The following is a 16,545-nucleotide window of genomic DNA, read 5'->3' on the forward strand; positions in this document are numbered from 1 at the left end:
ATGAGGAGGCGACGCTAGCGGGAGGAACACCCTAGTCGCCCCCCTTGTAGCCCAAGCGCGGAGGACGCGGGGGCGTTGAGAAGCGTTTTCGGTATAAAAGTTTATTAATCTAACGTGAGCAAACTACTAAGGTAGGCAATAGTTGCCACACAAAAAATTCTATAAACCAGACCAAACCGGACCTGTTCAATCTGGACTGACCCCTTCCAAGCAATAAAAATCCAGTCCATAAATTCTTAAAGCTTCCATAAAAGCTTGACTAAGCAAAAAAGTACCTCGTATTTTACCTTCTGCTTCTGTGACATATCTAATGTATACCAAAATTTCTAAATCACTATGCATTCTAGCGATTTAGAGAGTGAACAATTTTGAACACAATGTATGTTTGTATTAAATCATCTTTCCAATTTGCCATGCATCTTTGGGCAATGTTATCATCTACAAAAAAAAAAAAATCATAAATTGTTCAATTTCTAAATCGCTAGATTGCATAGCAAATGTATACGCAAACCTGTACATAATAATCTATACATAGCCAAGACTGATCTTAAGTGCCACATACTCAACTAACACGGCAAGTCTAGAAAGAGAGCCATACAATCCACGGTACTACACCTATTCCAAAATATAACATATTTTGGTAGGCTAGAACAGCCTACCAAAACGGTTTATATTTTGAAACGGAGGTAGTACCTATTAGCAGATTTTGAAACAACGCTAGAGATCGAGATCACTGAACATCTTGACAGGTGAAAAGTGTGTAAACAAGTTAAGGCCTGACACCAAGTTCAGGAAATGAGCAAAAGTGCACTAGGACCACGGGTGACACTTCAACACACTCCGACTGCATCCAAGCAACAAGATAGGCAGCAAAATAGATAAGAATTCATATGAGAAGGCAGGCACTAGTAGACAAAACGCAGGCACTTGATGGTGCTACATCTAGGGACGAAGTAGACTAGCTCAACTGAACACCTTTAGCTCGAAATAGAAGCCTGCAAAAACAAAACAAAAAAAGTTCACTATGCACACGAGAGTCAGACTGGAGGAAATGCATGCCATACTGACAAATTCACTTGGTTTATCTAGCTATGGAATGCTGGAAGGATGTGCTGTTAACATGAAACCGAGCGCAAGTTTCAACTTATATTCGGTACTTTTTTAGGCAGTCTTTTGGGTATCACTTTTATAGAACAAAGTCGTCAAACTGTCCAATTTCGAGGAAACAAATGTACAGGAATTTAATGCTACCTTCAGTATTGACTACATTGTCAGAGACTAGCTAGTTTTGCTAGTAATCCAGAAGCAAGTACAGGAACTTAATGCTTTCTGTTGCAGTGCTATGCTCCTTGACCTTGTTGTAGGTATCAAGCACCTATTGCAACTCAAGTTAACTACTCCGTTGTTGTCTCCCCAATTATGATGTTGGATACCATCTGCACCTACGGTGATGACTAGCAGCATCAATGGTACCATTTAAGAGGCAACATTCTGGGTGCTAGGTATTGCATGGTGTCAAGTGTCATGGTGAACAAAAAGGATGTGAAAAAGTAGTGCACAAAGATATAGTAATTAGCATCTAATCATGCTCGGGTCTAAATTTAAAGTTCTATCAAAGCATGTTACATACAGCATGACTACTGAGAAATAATAATCACAAAGAGCGATAATGGCTACTTACGGGCAAACAAAGTTTCTATTGGACGGCAATTTTTTCGGAAGGTACTCCATGGTTGCAGAGGATCTTTAAAATACGCTGAACTTCTACATCTTGCTTCTTTCCACATATAATTTTGACTACCTTTAGATGCTTCGATAGTACTGACTGATCCCTTGAGTTACAGCCATGTTCCCTTGAGTTATAGCCTTGTTCCCTTGACTTGTTGCGCTCATCTCTGAACATCTTATATATCTGTAGCAAACAAAATATTCTGCTGAAGTCAGTAAAAGGTAGATGGTAACTTCGAATACAGGCTATCATACCTGGATATATCTATACCTCATATTTTTTCATATCAAGCTGAAGCATAAGCGTCTCTAGAATTGGTGAGTGCCGGAGAAAATAAACCAGTCCAATGAAGTTATCAGCCAGACACCAATCAGTGAGCAACAATGTTTTTAGCTTGCTAAACATAGGGCACCATTTCAAATCCATTCTGAACACAGAATTCTGGACAAAATGAAGAGGGTTACACAACAATTCAAGAAGAGTAATGTTTTGAAAACTTTCTGCTGGTTCTTATGTTTTTAATAATCCTGAGTACCAGATACCGCGATTTAAATCCCAGCTGTACTTTGCAAGTTTCTGGTCTAATCATAAACAAGGCTCGCAAACTCAACCCAATCCTACATGTTTGAATAGTTTACATGGCTAAAGTATCAGGTAGATGTGTGCTCATCAACATGGCTTGCAAAGTAATCTCAATCCTACATGTTTAAAGTAGTTTACATGACTAAAATATCAAGTAGCTGTATGCATAATGTACTGCCATTCTCACAAAACCACCTGTAGCAGACACGTTCATAATGAGCTTGTTGTGCTGATAGATAAATAACACAGGATACAAACATGCACGAGATCTAGCACATGACAAATAGCAAGAGGAGTTACCAAAAGTGCAAGAATACCTGATAATAAGGCGTTATTAGCTCTAAATGCGTAGCGGTGGACAAGCGCTCAAGAACCACAGAAAAGCATTCTTCACCATTCTTCTCATATTCAATAGGCTCAGCAACAGATGCTGTTACCAGCGATGGCATGCTATCCAGCAATGGAGGGAAACCACCATCTTGATCTAGTATCAATCTAATGAGATTTGGGGCAGAAATACGAGAGCGGACATACCAGCCAAAGCACCCGTCTTCGATGTCAATATGTCGTAATGATCCCGACAAGATATTTCCAGAGATGTTACAACTTGACATCTCTAACACATCTACCACCGGGCAGCTCGAAAAATCCAGAGAGCCTTCAAACCGGACAAACCTAAGCTCTACCTTCTTCAGGTGGGAAGAGACGAGAGCCAGGTTGGCTGTCAACGAACTGGCATCAACTCGCAGCACCTGAACTTCATGCGACAAAGCATACCGGATCCACGGCTCAATGCGTTGGAATGCCTCCGCCTCGCTGTCATCGCACATAATAAAATTCGCATAGCTTGAAAAGATGTCACATACATTCAGAGGCGTTGGGTCACGGCGGCGCAGCAGCTGGTCGATGAACCTGCCATCGTAGTCCGGTTCATGCACAGTGTCATCATCCGATTCGGAGGGGTCCTCCTTGTCGCGATAGCCTTGCCGGTCGTCCTTGATGCGCAGGGCGGGCACGGACCTCCAGAGCGTGCGCCAGCGCCTTGCGAGCACGCACGTTCGCACGGCATTGCGCGAGGGCAGGAAGGACAGCAGGTACAGGAGGACGTCGTCCGGGAGGGCGCCGATGAAGTCCTCACGGCCGTTTCCGTGTTCCCCACCTCGTCGGCCCTACCGGGCATTGCGTCGAACAGGTTGGCCGCGCCGAAGCTGCAAGGGGTTGTAGATAGTTAGCCGACCGAGAGCATTCAGACGAAACAGAAAGAATCAAAGATTACCACCTCAGTTCTCAAGGCAAAACAAGACGGACGCCCTCCTTCAAGCCATCTTACTTATCAGTTGGTGGGAGTTTGGGAGAGGAAGAGAGATCGATGGACTATATTGCCACAAGTCCGTAACCACCGAGTAGGGAAAGACTCGCGACTGGAGTTTGGAGGATGAAGATGAACGCGAACACAATTTAACGAGAACTTAAGATTGCACTAGGATTGTTATTAGGCAAAACAAGACGTTGTTAGGCAACGGAATATCACAGCATCCAGTCATATCTTGAGCCTGCCGTACATAATTGATTCACGCCATTATGCTTACGATTGCACTAGGATTGTTACCTTTGCTTAATGCTTATGTATACGAGATAAGAGGAAGGTCACGATTGTGCAATTTAGTGTACTCGACGCTCTTATTTTTCCGGGTGCTCGGTATTACAGTACTCTATATAGCGGGTTGGTGGCTCGTATTTCACCCCCGATTGACGTGGCTGGGCATCTTCAACGGGGCGACCGAAATGAACACGCTGAGCCGTTTGTTTTGGACCGTTTAAGTGGCTGCACGGACATGAGGATAGCATCCCGCGTTTATGTGTCCGATTGGGTCATAGGCTGCGCCCAACACAGCGACCCATAAACCCACCACGTGGTTCGTCTTCCCTGAGCGGCGTTGCGCCATGGCAGGCTTCGACGGGACAGCAATGCGGGGAAAGTTCCTGCGCGTATTAGGGTTCCCGCGAGCTTTTCGCGCCCAAGTTTCCCGCCAAGGTTGCTGGCTATAAAAAATGGCGCGCGCAGCCTCGCAGACCTCACCCGCTCTGCCGTCCTCCCCCCTCTACCTTCTCCGGTGCCCTCTCCTCCTCCATCGCCATGCCGCGCACCCTGCAGACCACGTGTGCCAAGCTCTCCCTCGCTGCCCGCGCCAGGTTCCCGCGGACGGACGAGGAGGAGCGGCAGGACGCGCGCTGGGTCGTCGACGATGAGGCGATCCGCGTCGCATCCGAGGGGGCGGCGAAGAAGGCAGAGGGACGCGGGGCTGGTGGAGGCGGCCGAGGACGGTTGGTACGAGGGCTACGACGGCTGGTACGAGGCCGCGGAGGAGGGACCGAACCCCTCCAGCGAGGAGGAGACGGATGTCGTCGCGGCCGCCGATGGGGAGGATGCCGCCCACGACCGCGAGATGGCGAAGCTCAACGTCGCCATCGAGGAGCGTCTCGCCGAGTTCACGCGCGAGATGAGGGAGCACGAGGCCTCCGTCCGGGCCGGACGCCGCCGTTTAGGCGACCTCATCGGCCGCAAGAACAAGCTCTTCGTTCGGCAATCAGCCAGCCGCCTCCTCCAGCTGCCTTCGCCCGACCGGCGCGCCCACGAGGAAGTTGCGGAGGCGGAGCTCGGTGGCCAAGAGCGCTGCGCGTCGGTAGCAGGGGAACCAGGAGGCCTAGGATGCCGGCCGCGTCAGCCTGGAGGCACGGAACGCTGTGGAACACGCCGTCGCGCGCGAGCTCGCGTTCTGCGGGAAGCGGATCCTAACACCGCAGGAGCCGGAGCGCGAGCGCGCCCAAGCTGCGAGGATGGAAAGGAGGAGGGCGGCCGCAGAGGAACGCCACAAGAAGGCCGCCGCCGGGCCACCCAGCTGGTAAGCTGGAGTGGAATCCTCACGCGTACCAGGCCACCCGCGTCGCGTGAAATCCACGGCCCCGGCCGCCCCCCTATGTAGCTAGACTAGTAGTACTACTGTTAAGAAATGTAATATATTTCATTTTAATGAAAAACCAAATTATGTCCTTATGACACACGGGGGAGGACAAGGGAGGACACGAGCGGCCAGCTCCTGGCGTCCGTGACACGGTCAAAATTTGGACCGGGTTTGGACCATCCCAAACACTGCGGCCATTCATTTTAGGAATGGGTCCGCACCGTGTTAGAGATACCTTAGTTGGCGGAACTTTCCGTTTTATGCAATGGAATAGCATCCGGTCATATCTTGAGCCTGCCGTGCATAATTGATTCACGCCATTATGCTTACAATTGCAGTAGGATTGTTACCTTTTGTATCTCGCCTATTTTGCTTATGTATACGAGAAAAGAGGAAGGTCACGATTGTGTAATTTCGTGTACTCGACGCTCTTATTTTTCGGGGTGTTGGATATTACACTATATAGCTAGGTTGGTGGCTCGCATTTCCCCGATTTCCCTGATTGATGTGTCTGAGAGCATCTTCATCGGCACCTCCGATAGTTATTTGGGATGGGCGCGGTTTTGGGTTCACACCAGCACGCCCCAAAAAGTGTCGGCGCGGCTTCGAATCCAATAGAATCATCGGCAACCCTGTACCGGCTCCTTCGCAAAGGACGCGAATCGGGTGTGCCAGCACCACGACAGTTTTCCTTGGAAGCCACAACAACCCAAATCCTACAATTTTTAAGGGTATTCCCCTCCCGCCCACCGCTCATTTCTCCCGTCCGTTGCTCCATCTCCCGCGCCCATCCAGTTCACGTCACACAAAACCCTCGCCGCCGCACAAAAACCTCGCCGCAAAACCCTTGCCGCCGACATGTCGTTGAAGAAGAGAGCTCCAGTGAGCTCATGTGTCATAGCTTATCTTGTTAATGTCTTTGTCATGCATTGCTTCAAGAAACTTGATCATGTGTCATTATTCATTTGCTAGTTCTTCGATGCCCTTGATATGTACAAGAGCTCATGTGTCAAAAGCTTTCATCCTCATGCATTTCTTCAAAAAACTTGAGGGTTGCAAGAAGTGGGACGCCGTCCGCTTCTCTCTCAACAAGGAAAGCGCCGGAGAAGATGGGCCAGTCGAAGCCGCCACCGCCTCCGTCGGGCGCCCAATTGGCAACAAGAAGGCCAAGGCTAAGAGGGATGCGGTGCCGGGATTGGCCGCCATGGAAGCCTCCTTCAAGAAGATGTTGTCCTCCTTCTCCATGGAGAACAAGGAGGCGGCGGATAGGTCAGCCGTCATGTGGAAAGCAATAATGGATAATCAAGATGTGAAGATTGAGTTAGAGAGGGAGAAGGTGGAGGCGGCGAAGATGGAAGCTCATGCCGCGGCCATGAAAGCCATGAATGAAACGACACAGCTTTTGTTGGCCAAGATGACTCTTGATGGCGGACATGATGGCCATGGATCCATTGGCAAGGGCGTGGCACGAGATGTACCGAGAGCGCATCGGTAAGGAGGTGCTGGCGGTGCAAGTTGATGTAGCGGCATCTGTGACAACATCGACACCAACGACGTTCATGCCTCCATCGGGCCCGTGGAGCTCGTGGCGCCGGCGATAGAGGTTCCGCAGGAGATCACCGACAAGGAGGACGTCGTCTAAGTTGAGCCACCGATGACGCCGTTCATGTGATCATTTGGCCTCGAAGCCTAACTTGTCTTTTTTTTTTTTTTGCAGCTGGACTATGTATGATGGTGATTTGGTGGCCGGATGTTGGCCTAGACTTCATATTTGAAAACCTGAATTTGAATTTCTATCCATAATTTTGACTTTTTATTAAAAAGATTATGTTGGGGCCGCCGGTTTGGGGGACGCCTGTGTGGGAGCCCGTTTCCCAAACGGAGGAAGCTGTGTCGATGGCCCCGATAGAGCTGTGTCGGCGCACCTACCTGCGTCTACTGGGGGGGGGGGGAGGAGATGCTCCTAGGCCATGTTCGGTTTGACCGGGGTTGACATGGATTGGGAGGTATTAAGCTAGAACTAAACGTGATTCCTTTCCATTCCATGTCAATCCCTCCGGGGTCGGGTGTAACCGAACGGGCCCTTAGTTAGCGGGAATGAACTTTCCGCTAATTAACCGGGCATTATCTTCTTAATTAATAGATAAGGCAAAGTTTGCCTTCATTTCAAAAAATATGCATTATTCACGTTTGCATTTATACCGTGTTTATAAAAAGAAAGATAACGTCCTTATTAGGAATTTCCACAAACATAATGCTAGTTCATGGTAAACATCTACTTTGTTCTTAAAAAAATGTTGACAGACTTTTTAAATTTCTCCATATTCAGATTCTTTATATGTTGTGCCTTGCGTTGCAGACGTTTGCAGGAGCCACGGTAGGAGAGAGAAAAGGCAGTGCACCGTCTCGTTCAAAGTTCAAAAAAAAATAACGCGTTCACACGTCGAGCAGTAGTCAAGCGGGTTACCTCTGCCGCGTCGCGTCGCGTCTTGTCAGTCTTTCTAGCTTGAGTCGTCTTGTCACCCCTTTCTCTCTGCTCGAGGCGAGGTGGTAAATGGAGGACAGGAGCAAGCTGCAGAAGCTATCGTTGGGTGCTGAGGTCGTTGTGGCATTGAACACTTTCGATCTGTGCTCCTCTCTCGCCTGAGGGAGAGCTCACCTCTTGCTTGGCTCGGAGAAGGAGAAGCGAACACCGTCGGGGAGGAGAGCACACAGCTGACAGCCCTGCTCGGAGAAGCGACCACCGTTGAGGAGGCGGAGGAACACGCAGTCGGCGGCTAGAGGTGAACTGGTAACCAAGGGGTCTTGTCTCTCGTCTGGATACTCTGCCTTGGCTAACAGGTGTGAAACAAACCTTGCAGCTTCGCTGCCGCCAACCTGTTCGACGAAATGCCCGAGAGGGCAGACGACGAGGGCAGCACGGAAGCGGCCGTGGCCGGCGGCGAGGACCGCATCAGCGCCCTCCCGGACGACGTCCTAAGGCACCTGTTGTCCTTCCTGCCCTCGCGCAACTCCGTGCGGACGTGCGTGCTCGCCAAACGCTGGCGCACGCTCTGGAAGTCCGTGCCCGCCCTGCGCATCGTTGATGATGCCATGCACGACGACGGCGAAATGGAGCGCTCGAGAACGTTTGTCGACGAGCTGCTACGTCTCCGCGACCCAACGCCTCTGGAAGTATGCGACATCTACTCCAGCTATGGGCATCTGGAACTATGGGACATCTACTCCAGCTATGGGCACGACTACGCCAACTACGACAAGGCATTCCAGGGCATCGAGCCATGGCTCGAGTACGCTTTGTCGCATCAAGTCGAGGTGCTACGAGTTAAAGCCCATGCGTTGACGACCAGCCTCGCTCTCGTCTCTTTGCACCTCAAGAGGTTAGAGCTTACGTCAGTGACGTTTGAAGGCTCTATGGATTTTTCGAGCTGCCCGGTGTTACATGTGTTAAAGATGACAGGTTGTAGCATCTCTTCGAATATCTTGTCACAATCATTGCGACATCTAAAGATCAGAAGCGCGTTCTTTGACCATATCATCCGCTCTCGTATTTCTGCCCCAAATCTCATTACCTTCAAACTAGATCAATATGATGGCTTGACTCCTTTGCTAGATATCATGCCATCGCTGGTGACAGCATCTGTTGTTGATGTGCTTGGCTTTGGGCATTATGGTGAAGAAAGCTTTTCTTTGGTTCTTGAAGGCTTGTCCAGGGCTACAAATTTAGACTTACGAACGCTTTATGATCAGGTACTTGTACACTTTTGGTAACTCTTGTTGCTATTTGTCATGGACTAAATCTCGTGCATGTTTGCATCCTGCCATTTGTCTGTCGGTAGAAAAAACATTGAACAAGCTCATTATGTGCACCACATGTTTTCACTTTCACATGTTTGAATCTTGTTGTTTCTATGAACGCATCTGGTACAGATGGTTGTATGAGAATGGCAGTACATTATGCATCCCGCTACTTTATATCCGTGAGCCATGTTTACTAGTAGACCACAAACTTGCAAACCACAGCTTGGGATACATATATCTTGGTATCTGGTAACCCTCAATTATTGTAGAAAGTAAGAACCAGCAGAAAGTTTTCAATGCATGTACTTTTGTATATCAAAAAGCATTATGCACTTCATCTTGGATTTTTGTGTAACCCTCTTCATTGTCTCCAGAATTCTGTGTTCATAATGGATTTGAAATGGCGCCCTATGTTTAACAAGCTGAAAACATTGTCGCTCAATGAATGGTGTATGGATGATGACTTCACTGGACTGGTTTACTTTCTTCAGCACGCACCAGTTTTAGAGATGTTTACGCTACATCTTTATCCTATAGTTGAACAGGTATATATTCTCCAAGTATGATACTTTTTGTCTTCGAGATTGACATGTACCATCTGTTGAGCTCAGTAAAAATATTTTTATTTGCTATAGGAACAACATGTGATCGAAACAGATGAAAGCTACAATTCAAGTGATCAATCATTTCTATCAAAGCATCTCAAGGTAGTCAAAATCATAGGTGACACGAAGGAAGATCCAAGGGTTCACCATATTTTGAAATTTTTCTGTACACATGGAGTACCTTCTGAGAAAATTCACATCCAATAGACTTCGTTTGCCTGTAAGTAATCATTACCACTCTTTACTGTTATGATCTTTCAGTAGTCAGAATGTAAATGCAATAAAATAATTTGACAAAAACCTAAAGCTAAACCAAAGTAGCATTGGTATTTTATCTTTTTGCACTACTTTTGCATTCTTCTTGCCAACCATGACATCAGATAATCCCTGGCACATTGTGTACCTTAATGGGTGCCATTGATGTTGCTTGTCCTGACCATAGGTGTAAACGTTAACCAACAGCAACTACAGCTGCAACAGTTGCTTGCCGGAAACACAGCAGCATGCCCATGTCAAGTGTCAACAAGTGAGAAAGATCAGGGAGTATATATAGTACCGCAATCAAAAGTATTAAGTAGGAAAAAATGCTCGGTTAACAAAACTAGCAGGCCTGCTCTAAATGTAGGCAGTGCTGATGGTAGAACACTTAAGGAGGATTCCATTGTGGTCTTCATAATAGGATAGTTTCACAAAGTAGTTCTTTGGTTGTTCGAAGATCAAACAAATGGTCAAATTGCTGCCTTTCAAATTACAAGTTGAATCACTAGATCAAGTTGCATTTTTGTCAGACCATGCAAGTGAGTTAATCACAGTATGCCCTTTATTTCTTCCATCCCGAGTCTCATGTGCAGATGTGCTCATAGTGCCCTTTGTTGTTCATGCAGGCTTCCATTTAGACCTGCAGGGGTTCAGTTGAGTTGGTTTACTTAGCCCCATGTTGTTCAAACTTTTATGTCCCTGGATGTAGTACCATGAAGTGTCTGCATTTTTTCTACCGTGAACTCATATGTTGCTTGCATGCAGTCGGAACATGTTGAAGTGTCACCTTATCCTGAATTTATCCCGTTGAAGGCCTTATATATTTTGTTAAAACGTTTCAGGGACCTGTCTAGTGTTGTTTTAAATTCTTCTAATACGTAACGTGTGATTGTCTCGCTTTCTTTCTTAATTTCCATGTTTGTTATGTGTGTTCATGCACTGACAAGGCAACCACGGGTAGCTTGAGTGGCACTCATGATCAAGCTTGGCTAATTCTTCTAATATGTACAATTTTGACAGTCTGGGCATGCATTTGCTGTCCAATCTTCACCCTTGGCTGCAATCTAGCGATTTAGAAACTGAAGAAGTTATGATTTTCTGTTTTTCAAAGGAGGACAACATTGACAGAAAAATACAAGTTTAAGTTCAAATCTTATAGTGCATTAACATTTTTCAGTTCAGAGTTTATATGCATTCAAAAAAATTAAGCTCAGAGTCTACACATTTAGTACTTGATTCTACTCATCCAAACGAATCAAAATTGCACCAAGTTTGATTCAAGATAACTGGATACAAATGGTATAACTTTTGTGTCTTATAACTTGTAAGACACGACCTATTGTGTGCCAATGGAATCAATTGTATATCATATAACATACATATTATTAGTCTAATTGAACTTTAACTTTCGTCCATGCCTTGGATTGTGGTGTGGAGGGAGTATTGTTTTTTTTTCGAGAAAACGCAAAGGACTCTTTGCATTTCATTTCATTGGAAAGATAGAAGTTTTACAATCCTCCTAAGAGGCAGGGTACATGAGCAGGGACTTAATGTACATCCCAGGTCGTCGGTAGCAAGATGCGCAGGCCTAAGGCGCCAGCTCTTGCCCACAACCTAGCCTCGTCCTTGATCAAGCTAATTCTAGCGATGACAGAAGGTTGTGCACCCTCGAAAACGCAGTCGTTCCGCTGCTTCCATGGATTACGGCCTTAGGATTGGTAACTGGAACGTGCGTGGCATGAATGCGCGTGCTCGCCGCATTGCCATCAAATCGCTTGTAGACACCATGGATGTCTCTATCGTTTGCTTCCAGGAAACAAAGATGGAGTTAATCTACTCGTCAACTGTCCTTGAAACCCTAGGTTCGGAATTTGATGACTACGTGTATCTACCGGCCATTGGCACGCGCGGAGGTATCTTGCTGGCGTGGAAGAGCAGGGCCGTTTCGATCACGGACCCAATGTTCACCACCAACTCGATCACGACAAAGGTGTCCACGGCCGCTGGCACGCCATGGTGGCTCTCTGTGGTTTACGGGCCACAAGACGATGCCGACAAGATCGCTTTCCTGCAGGAGCTGAGAGATGTGCGCGCGGCGTGCACGGGACCATGGTTGCTATGTGGCGATTTCAATCTCATCTACCAGGATGAGGATAAGAATAATGGCAACCTCAATCGTCACATGATGGGCAGATTCCGTCGGCTTCTCAACGACCTCGTGCTCAAAGAGATCTACCTCAGCGGGCGCCGCTTCACCTGGTCGAACGAACGCAGCCCACCCACGCTGAGCCACATCGACAGGTTCCTTTGCACCACAGTCTGGGAAGACCTGCATGTCGAATGTCACCTCAGATGCCTCGCTTCGGTCGTTTCTGATCACAGCCCGCTGCTCCTAGACTGCAATCCGTCTCCGGCAACTCATCGTCGCGTCCACTTCGAGGAGTTTTGGCTACGGATGGATGGCTTTCAGGACACGGTGGCTGGAGCCTGGGCCTCCGTCATGGACGACGACCCTTTCCATCGCTTGGTGCTAAGGTTGCAGGCCACGGCGCGGAGGCTGACCAGCTGGAGCGCGCGCTCAGTTGGCAACATTAGGGACAAGATGGCTGTCTCTAGGGAGCTTATCCTACGCTTTGATAAGGCACAAGAGGACCGCCTGCTCACGCCCCACGAGGACTGGTTGCGCAAGCAGCTAAAAGTGACCTACTTGGGCCTGGCCTCCTTCGAGCGCACGATCGCGCGACAGCGAGCCCGCATTGCCTTCCTCAAGGACGGCGACACCAACACGTCATTCTTCCATAGGCAGTGCACCTTCCGCCGCCAGAAGAATAGGATTCACAGCCTCCTACGCAGCGGACGCGTGGTCACGGATCACGTCGACATGGCAGAGGCTGCGTTCGACCACTTTGACGCCCTGTTAGGCACCGCCGTTGACCGCGACTGCACCCTGGACCTCACGCCGCTCATCGAGCCCGCCACCGACCTCCACGAGTTGGACGCTCCCTTCACCGCTGATGAGATCTGGGGTGCTGTCAAGCGCTTGCCGGGCCACAAGGCGCCGGGGCCGGACGGCTTCACGGCGGAGTTCCTCCGCTCATGTTGGGCTGTTGTCGGCCCAGACATTGTGGCCACGTTCCAGCAGTTGCATGACATGAGAGGTCGGGGCTTTTGTTGCCTCAACCAAGCCCTGGTTTCCTGCTGCCTAAGCGTGCTGACGCCAGCTCCCTTAGCGATTACCGCCCCATAAGCCTCATTCATCTCATCGCCAAGCTCTTCGCAAAGGTCCTCTCGCTGCGTCTTGCGCCAAGGCTTGCGGAGCTGGTCAGTCCTTGCCAGTTCACATTCATCGCTGGAAGAAGCCTTCATGATAACTTCATCCTCGTCAAGCAATCTGCGCGCCTGCTGCACCAACTTGGAGCACCCCGAGTCCCGCTCAAACTCGATCTCGCGCATGCCTTTGACTCTTTGTCTTGGCCGTTCTTGTTCGAGGTTCTGCGCCAACACGGCTTTGGGGACAGATTCCTTGAGTGGCTGGCAATCCTGCTCTCCTCGGCTAGCACAAGAGTGCTCATCAATGGTGAGCCTGGACCGCCCATCTGGCACCAAAGAGGGCTCCGTCAAGGCGACCCACTATCGCCACAGCTGTTCGTGCTCGCCGTGGACGTCCTCAGCAAGATCATCAAGCGTGCGATCGACACCGGCATCCTGCAGCAGCTCCACCCACGACGCCCGGTGCCCGCCGTCTCCCTCTACGCCGATGATGTGGTACTATTCTGCCATCCCTCCGAGGGAGATGTCATCGCTGTCAAGGAAATCATGCACCTGTTCGGCAGGGTGTCGGGTTTGCAGGTCAATTATGCCAAGAGTTCTGCCTCCCTCTTGCGCTGCAGCGAGGAAGAGGCCGCGCCGGTAACCGAGCAGGCGAGCACCTGGCCTGCCCCATCGTTGATCTGCCGATTACATACCTGGGCATCCCGTTGCACATTCGCCGCCCCACCGCTGCGCAATTACAGCCTGTCGTCGACAGGGTTGCAGGATGCTTGCCCGCTTGGAAGGCCCGGCTGATGAACAAAGTTGGGCGCCTCGCCTTCGTCAAGTCCGTCCTGGGAGCGGTGCCGCTTCATCAGCTGCTCGTGCACGCACCGCCTAAAAAGTCTCTAAAGCAGCTTGAGAGGATTGAAAGGGGATTTCTCTGGGCTGGGCGCGCGGAGGCCAATGGCGGCAATTGCCATGTCTCTTGGCGCCGCGTCTGCCGACCGATCTCGCTTGGTGGCTTAGGCGTGCATGACCTGGAGCGCACGGGGCTAGCTTTGCGCATGCGATGGTTGTGGTTCTCTCGCACGGACATCAACAGAGCATGGAGCGGCCTCGACTTGCAGTTTTCTGCTGAAGAGCGCGCCCTATTCTTCGCCTCCACCACGATGTCGCTTGGCAACGGAGCCACTGCCCTCTTCTGGGAGGATCGCTGGATCCATGGCCGTTCTATCAGAGAGCTTGCGCCCATGCTTTATGAGTGCATCCCCAAGCGCCGAAGGCGGACAAGGACCGTTGCTGAGGGGCTCCAGGGCCACAGCTGGGCAAGGGACATCCATGGCACACTTGGCGTGCATGAGATTGGCCAATATCTGCGCATCTGGATTGCCATCGAGCACACCACGCTGAGCGAGGAACCCGACACCCTGCTTTGGAAATGGACGGCCAGTGGCACGTACACGGCGAAATCCTGCTACTTGGCCTCCTTCCATGGTTCCACCGCCTCTCCTTCGTGGAAGATGATCTGGAAGTGTTGGGCGCCGCCGCGTGTCAAGTTCTTCCATTGGCTCGCCGACTTGGACCGCTGTTGGACCGCCGATCGCTTGGCCAGACGAGGATTACCGCACCACACCGCCTGCCCTTTGTGCAATCAGGAGCCCGAGACCATACACCATCTGATCATTGGATGCTCCTTCGCAAGACAGGTTTGGCATGAGATCATCGCCTGGCTACGACTTCCCTGTGCCGCACCCAGCCGCGACACCCCTCTCCTCGATTGGTGGCAGGACTCCAGACAGCATGTTCCCAAACCCATGCGCAAAGGACTTTCCTCCATGGCCCTGCTCATTCCCTGGAGGGAGTATTGTGAAGAACATGTTTTGGAATAGCCATAGGTATCGAACAGTCCATTTTTAAAATGAAAAAAGTTCATTTTTTGTCCTTCAACTTTCACACAAGTTTACTTTTGATCCCAAATGTTTCATTTGGTCCAAAAGAGACCCTAAACTTTACCAACTTGTTCAAACGTCTGGTTCTGCCGATATTTTTTGAAAAAGAAACGAAACATAACCAACCAGTATGAAAACCATGGTGAAAATACCCAACCTTTCGCCAAAATAAATTGTACCGAGCCGGTTTCAGCCAAAATAAATCCACAATACTCTGGCTTGAGTAGGTCGCCACAATTTATCTATCTACTCGACATCGGCATCTATCGCTCATCTGACATCCCGATTGTCCACTGCGATGTCCACCACTAGATCAAGCTGGATGTAACGAAAACGCACAACAATCTTTTAACTACCTTTGTGGTTGAAAATGGAGATGATGTTCCTATCGGTCTGCAATTGTGATGAACAAAGCAGTTCAACCTCTCACTCCCTTTCTGCCCTCACATACGCCTAGTGGGCGCGTCCGGCCGGGCGATATGCTGAGGTTAATGACGGCGCTATGAGAATCGCTGAGTGGAAGAAAGACGAGGCTGCCAAGGCAGGTTAGTTACCATCCTGTTTTTCTTGCTCACGGGTGAGTGGGATTCAAGGTTCTGGTCTAGCATTAGTTTTGTTCCGGTCTGATTTTTGTTCTTTCTTCAACCTGGTCTACATTTACGAAAGAAAATCAGAAGACAAGACATGTGAACGGCATGGAAAAGTTTAGGGTCTATTTTGTACCAAATAAAACATTTAGGACGAAAAGTGAACTATGCACAAAGTTGAAGGATGCAAAATGGACTTTTTTCTTTTAAAATTGGTAAGGTCAAATGTGCCATGAACAGGGACTAAGCTGGCACTATCTCAATAGTTAAATGATGGGGGGGGGGGGGGGGGGGTAAGGTCAAATGTGCCATGAACAGGGACTAAGCTGGCATTATCTCAATAGTTAAATGATGGGGGAGGGGGGGGGGGGGGGAATCTTCCAATTGTATATTATTAACTTTTTTAGAGCATCTCCAGTTGTCTCCCCGACGAGGCCCCTGGCAGTCCCTTTTTTTTTTTCCATCCGAACAGCGTTATTCGGTCCAGTTGCGCCCCCAAGTTCTCGTTTTCGCCCGGATTTGGGTTTTCATGGAAACCAAAACGCGCGAAATGTGTTGGCCACAGAAAGGGTTGTTCCCTTCATTTATTTCGTTTCCCTCCAAAATGCGCCGCATATACCCATTTTCCCCGCCGAATTTCGGAGGAGCTACCGCCATTCCCCCACAGGAGAAGATCGCCGACGACGGTGTGCTGAAGGCGAGGAAGCCGCGGGTGCCAAAAGAGAGGCTGCCGGGTTGGACAAACACAAGGTGGGCGGCGGATGTGGAGCGGCGGCAGACCGAAACTCATGGCCGGGCGGAGAGGGAGAAGAAGCTCGC

General features: G+C 49.4%; 2 protein-coding genes across 2 annotated transcripts; one reads left to right on the forward strand and one right to left on the reverse strand.

Annotated features, from left to right (window-relative positions):
- Positions 1 to 755: 755 nt before the first annotated feature.
- On the reverse strand, positions 756 to 4,450 carry LOC127309784 (FBD-associated F-box protein At5g60610-like). The gene is made up of 5 exons (XM_051340513.2): positions 4,418 to 4,450; positions 2,629 to 3,480; positions 2,000 to 2,170; positions 1,682 to 1,912; positions 756 to 995 (listed from the first exon to the last, which is right to left on the reverse strand). Exons 1-4 carry the CDS (start codon positions 4,448 to 4,450, stop codon positions 1,697 to 1,699), a joined length of 1,272 nt encoding a protein of 423 aa, XP_051196473.1. The 3' UTR covers positions 756 to 995; positions 1,682 to 1,696.
- Positions 4,451 to 7,733: 3,283 nt separating this feature from the next.
- LOC127305252 (F-box/LRR-repeat protein 25-like) lies at positions 7,734 to 10,779 on the forward strand. The gene is made up of 5 exons (XM_051335654.2): positions 7,734 to 8,057; positions 8,136 to 9,024; positions 9,450 to 9,620; positions 9,711 to 9,900; positions 10,565 to 10,779. Exons 2-4 carry the CDS (start codon positions 8,164 to 8,166, stop codon positions 9,885 to 9,887), a joined length of 1,209 nt encoding a protein of 402 aa, XP_051191614.1. The 5' UTR covers positions 7,734 to 8,057; positions 8,136 to 8,163; the 3' UTR covers positions 9,888 to 9,900; positions 10,565 to 10,779.
- The last annotated feature ends 5,766 nt before the right edge of the window (positions 10,780 to 16,545 follow it).

The sequence above is a fragment of the Lolium perenne genome, chromosome 6 (genome assembly GCF_019359855.2).
Source record: "Lolium perenne isolate Kyuss_39 chromosome 6, Kyuss_2.0, whole genome shotgun sequence".
Lineage (NCBI taxonomy): Eukaryota > Viridiplantae > Streptophyta > Magnoliopsida > Poales > Poaceae > Lolium > Lolium perenne.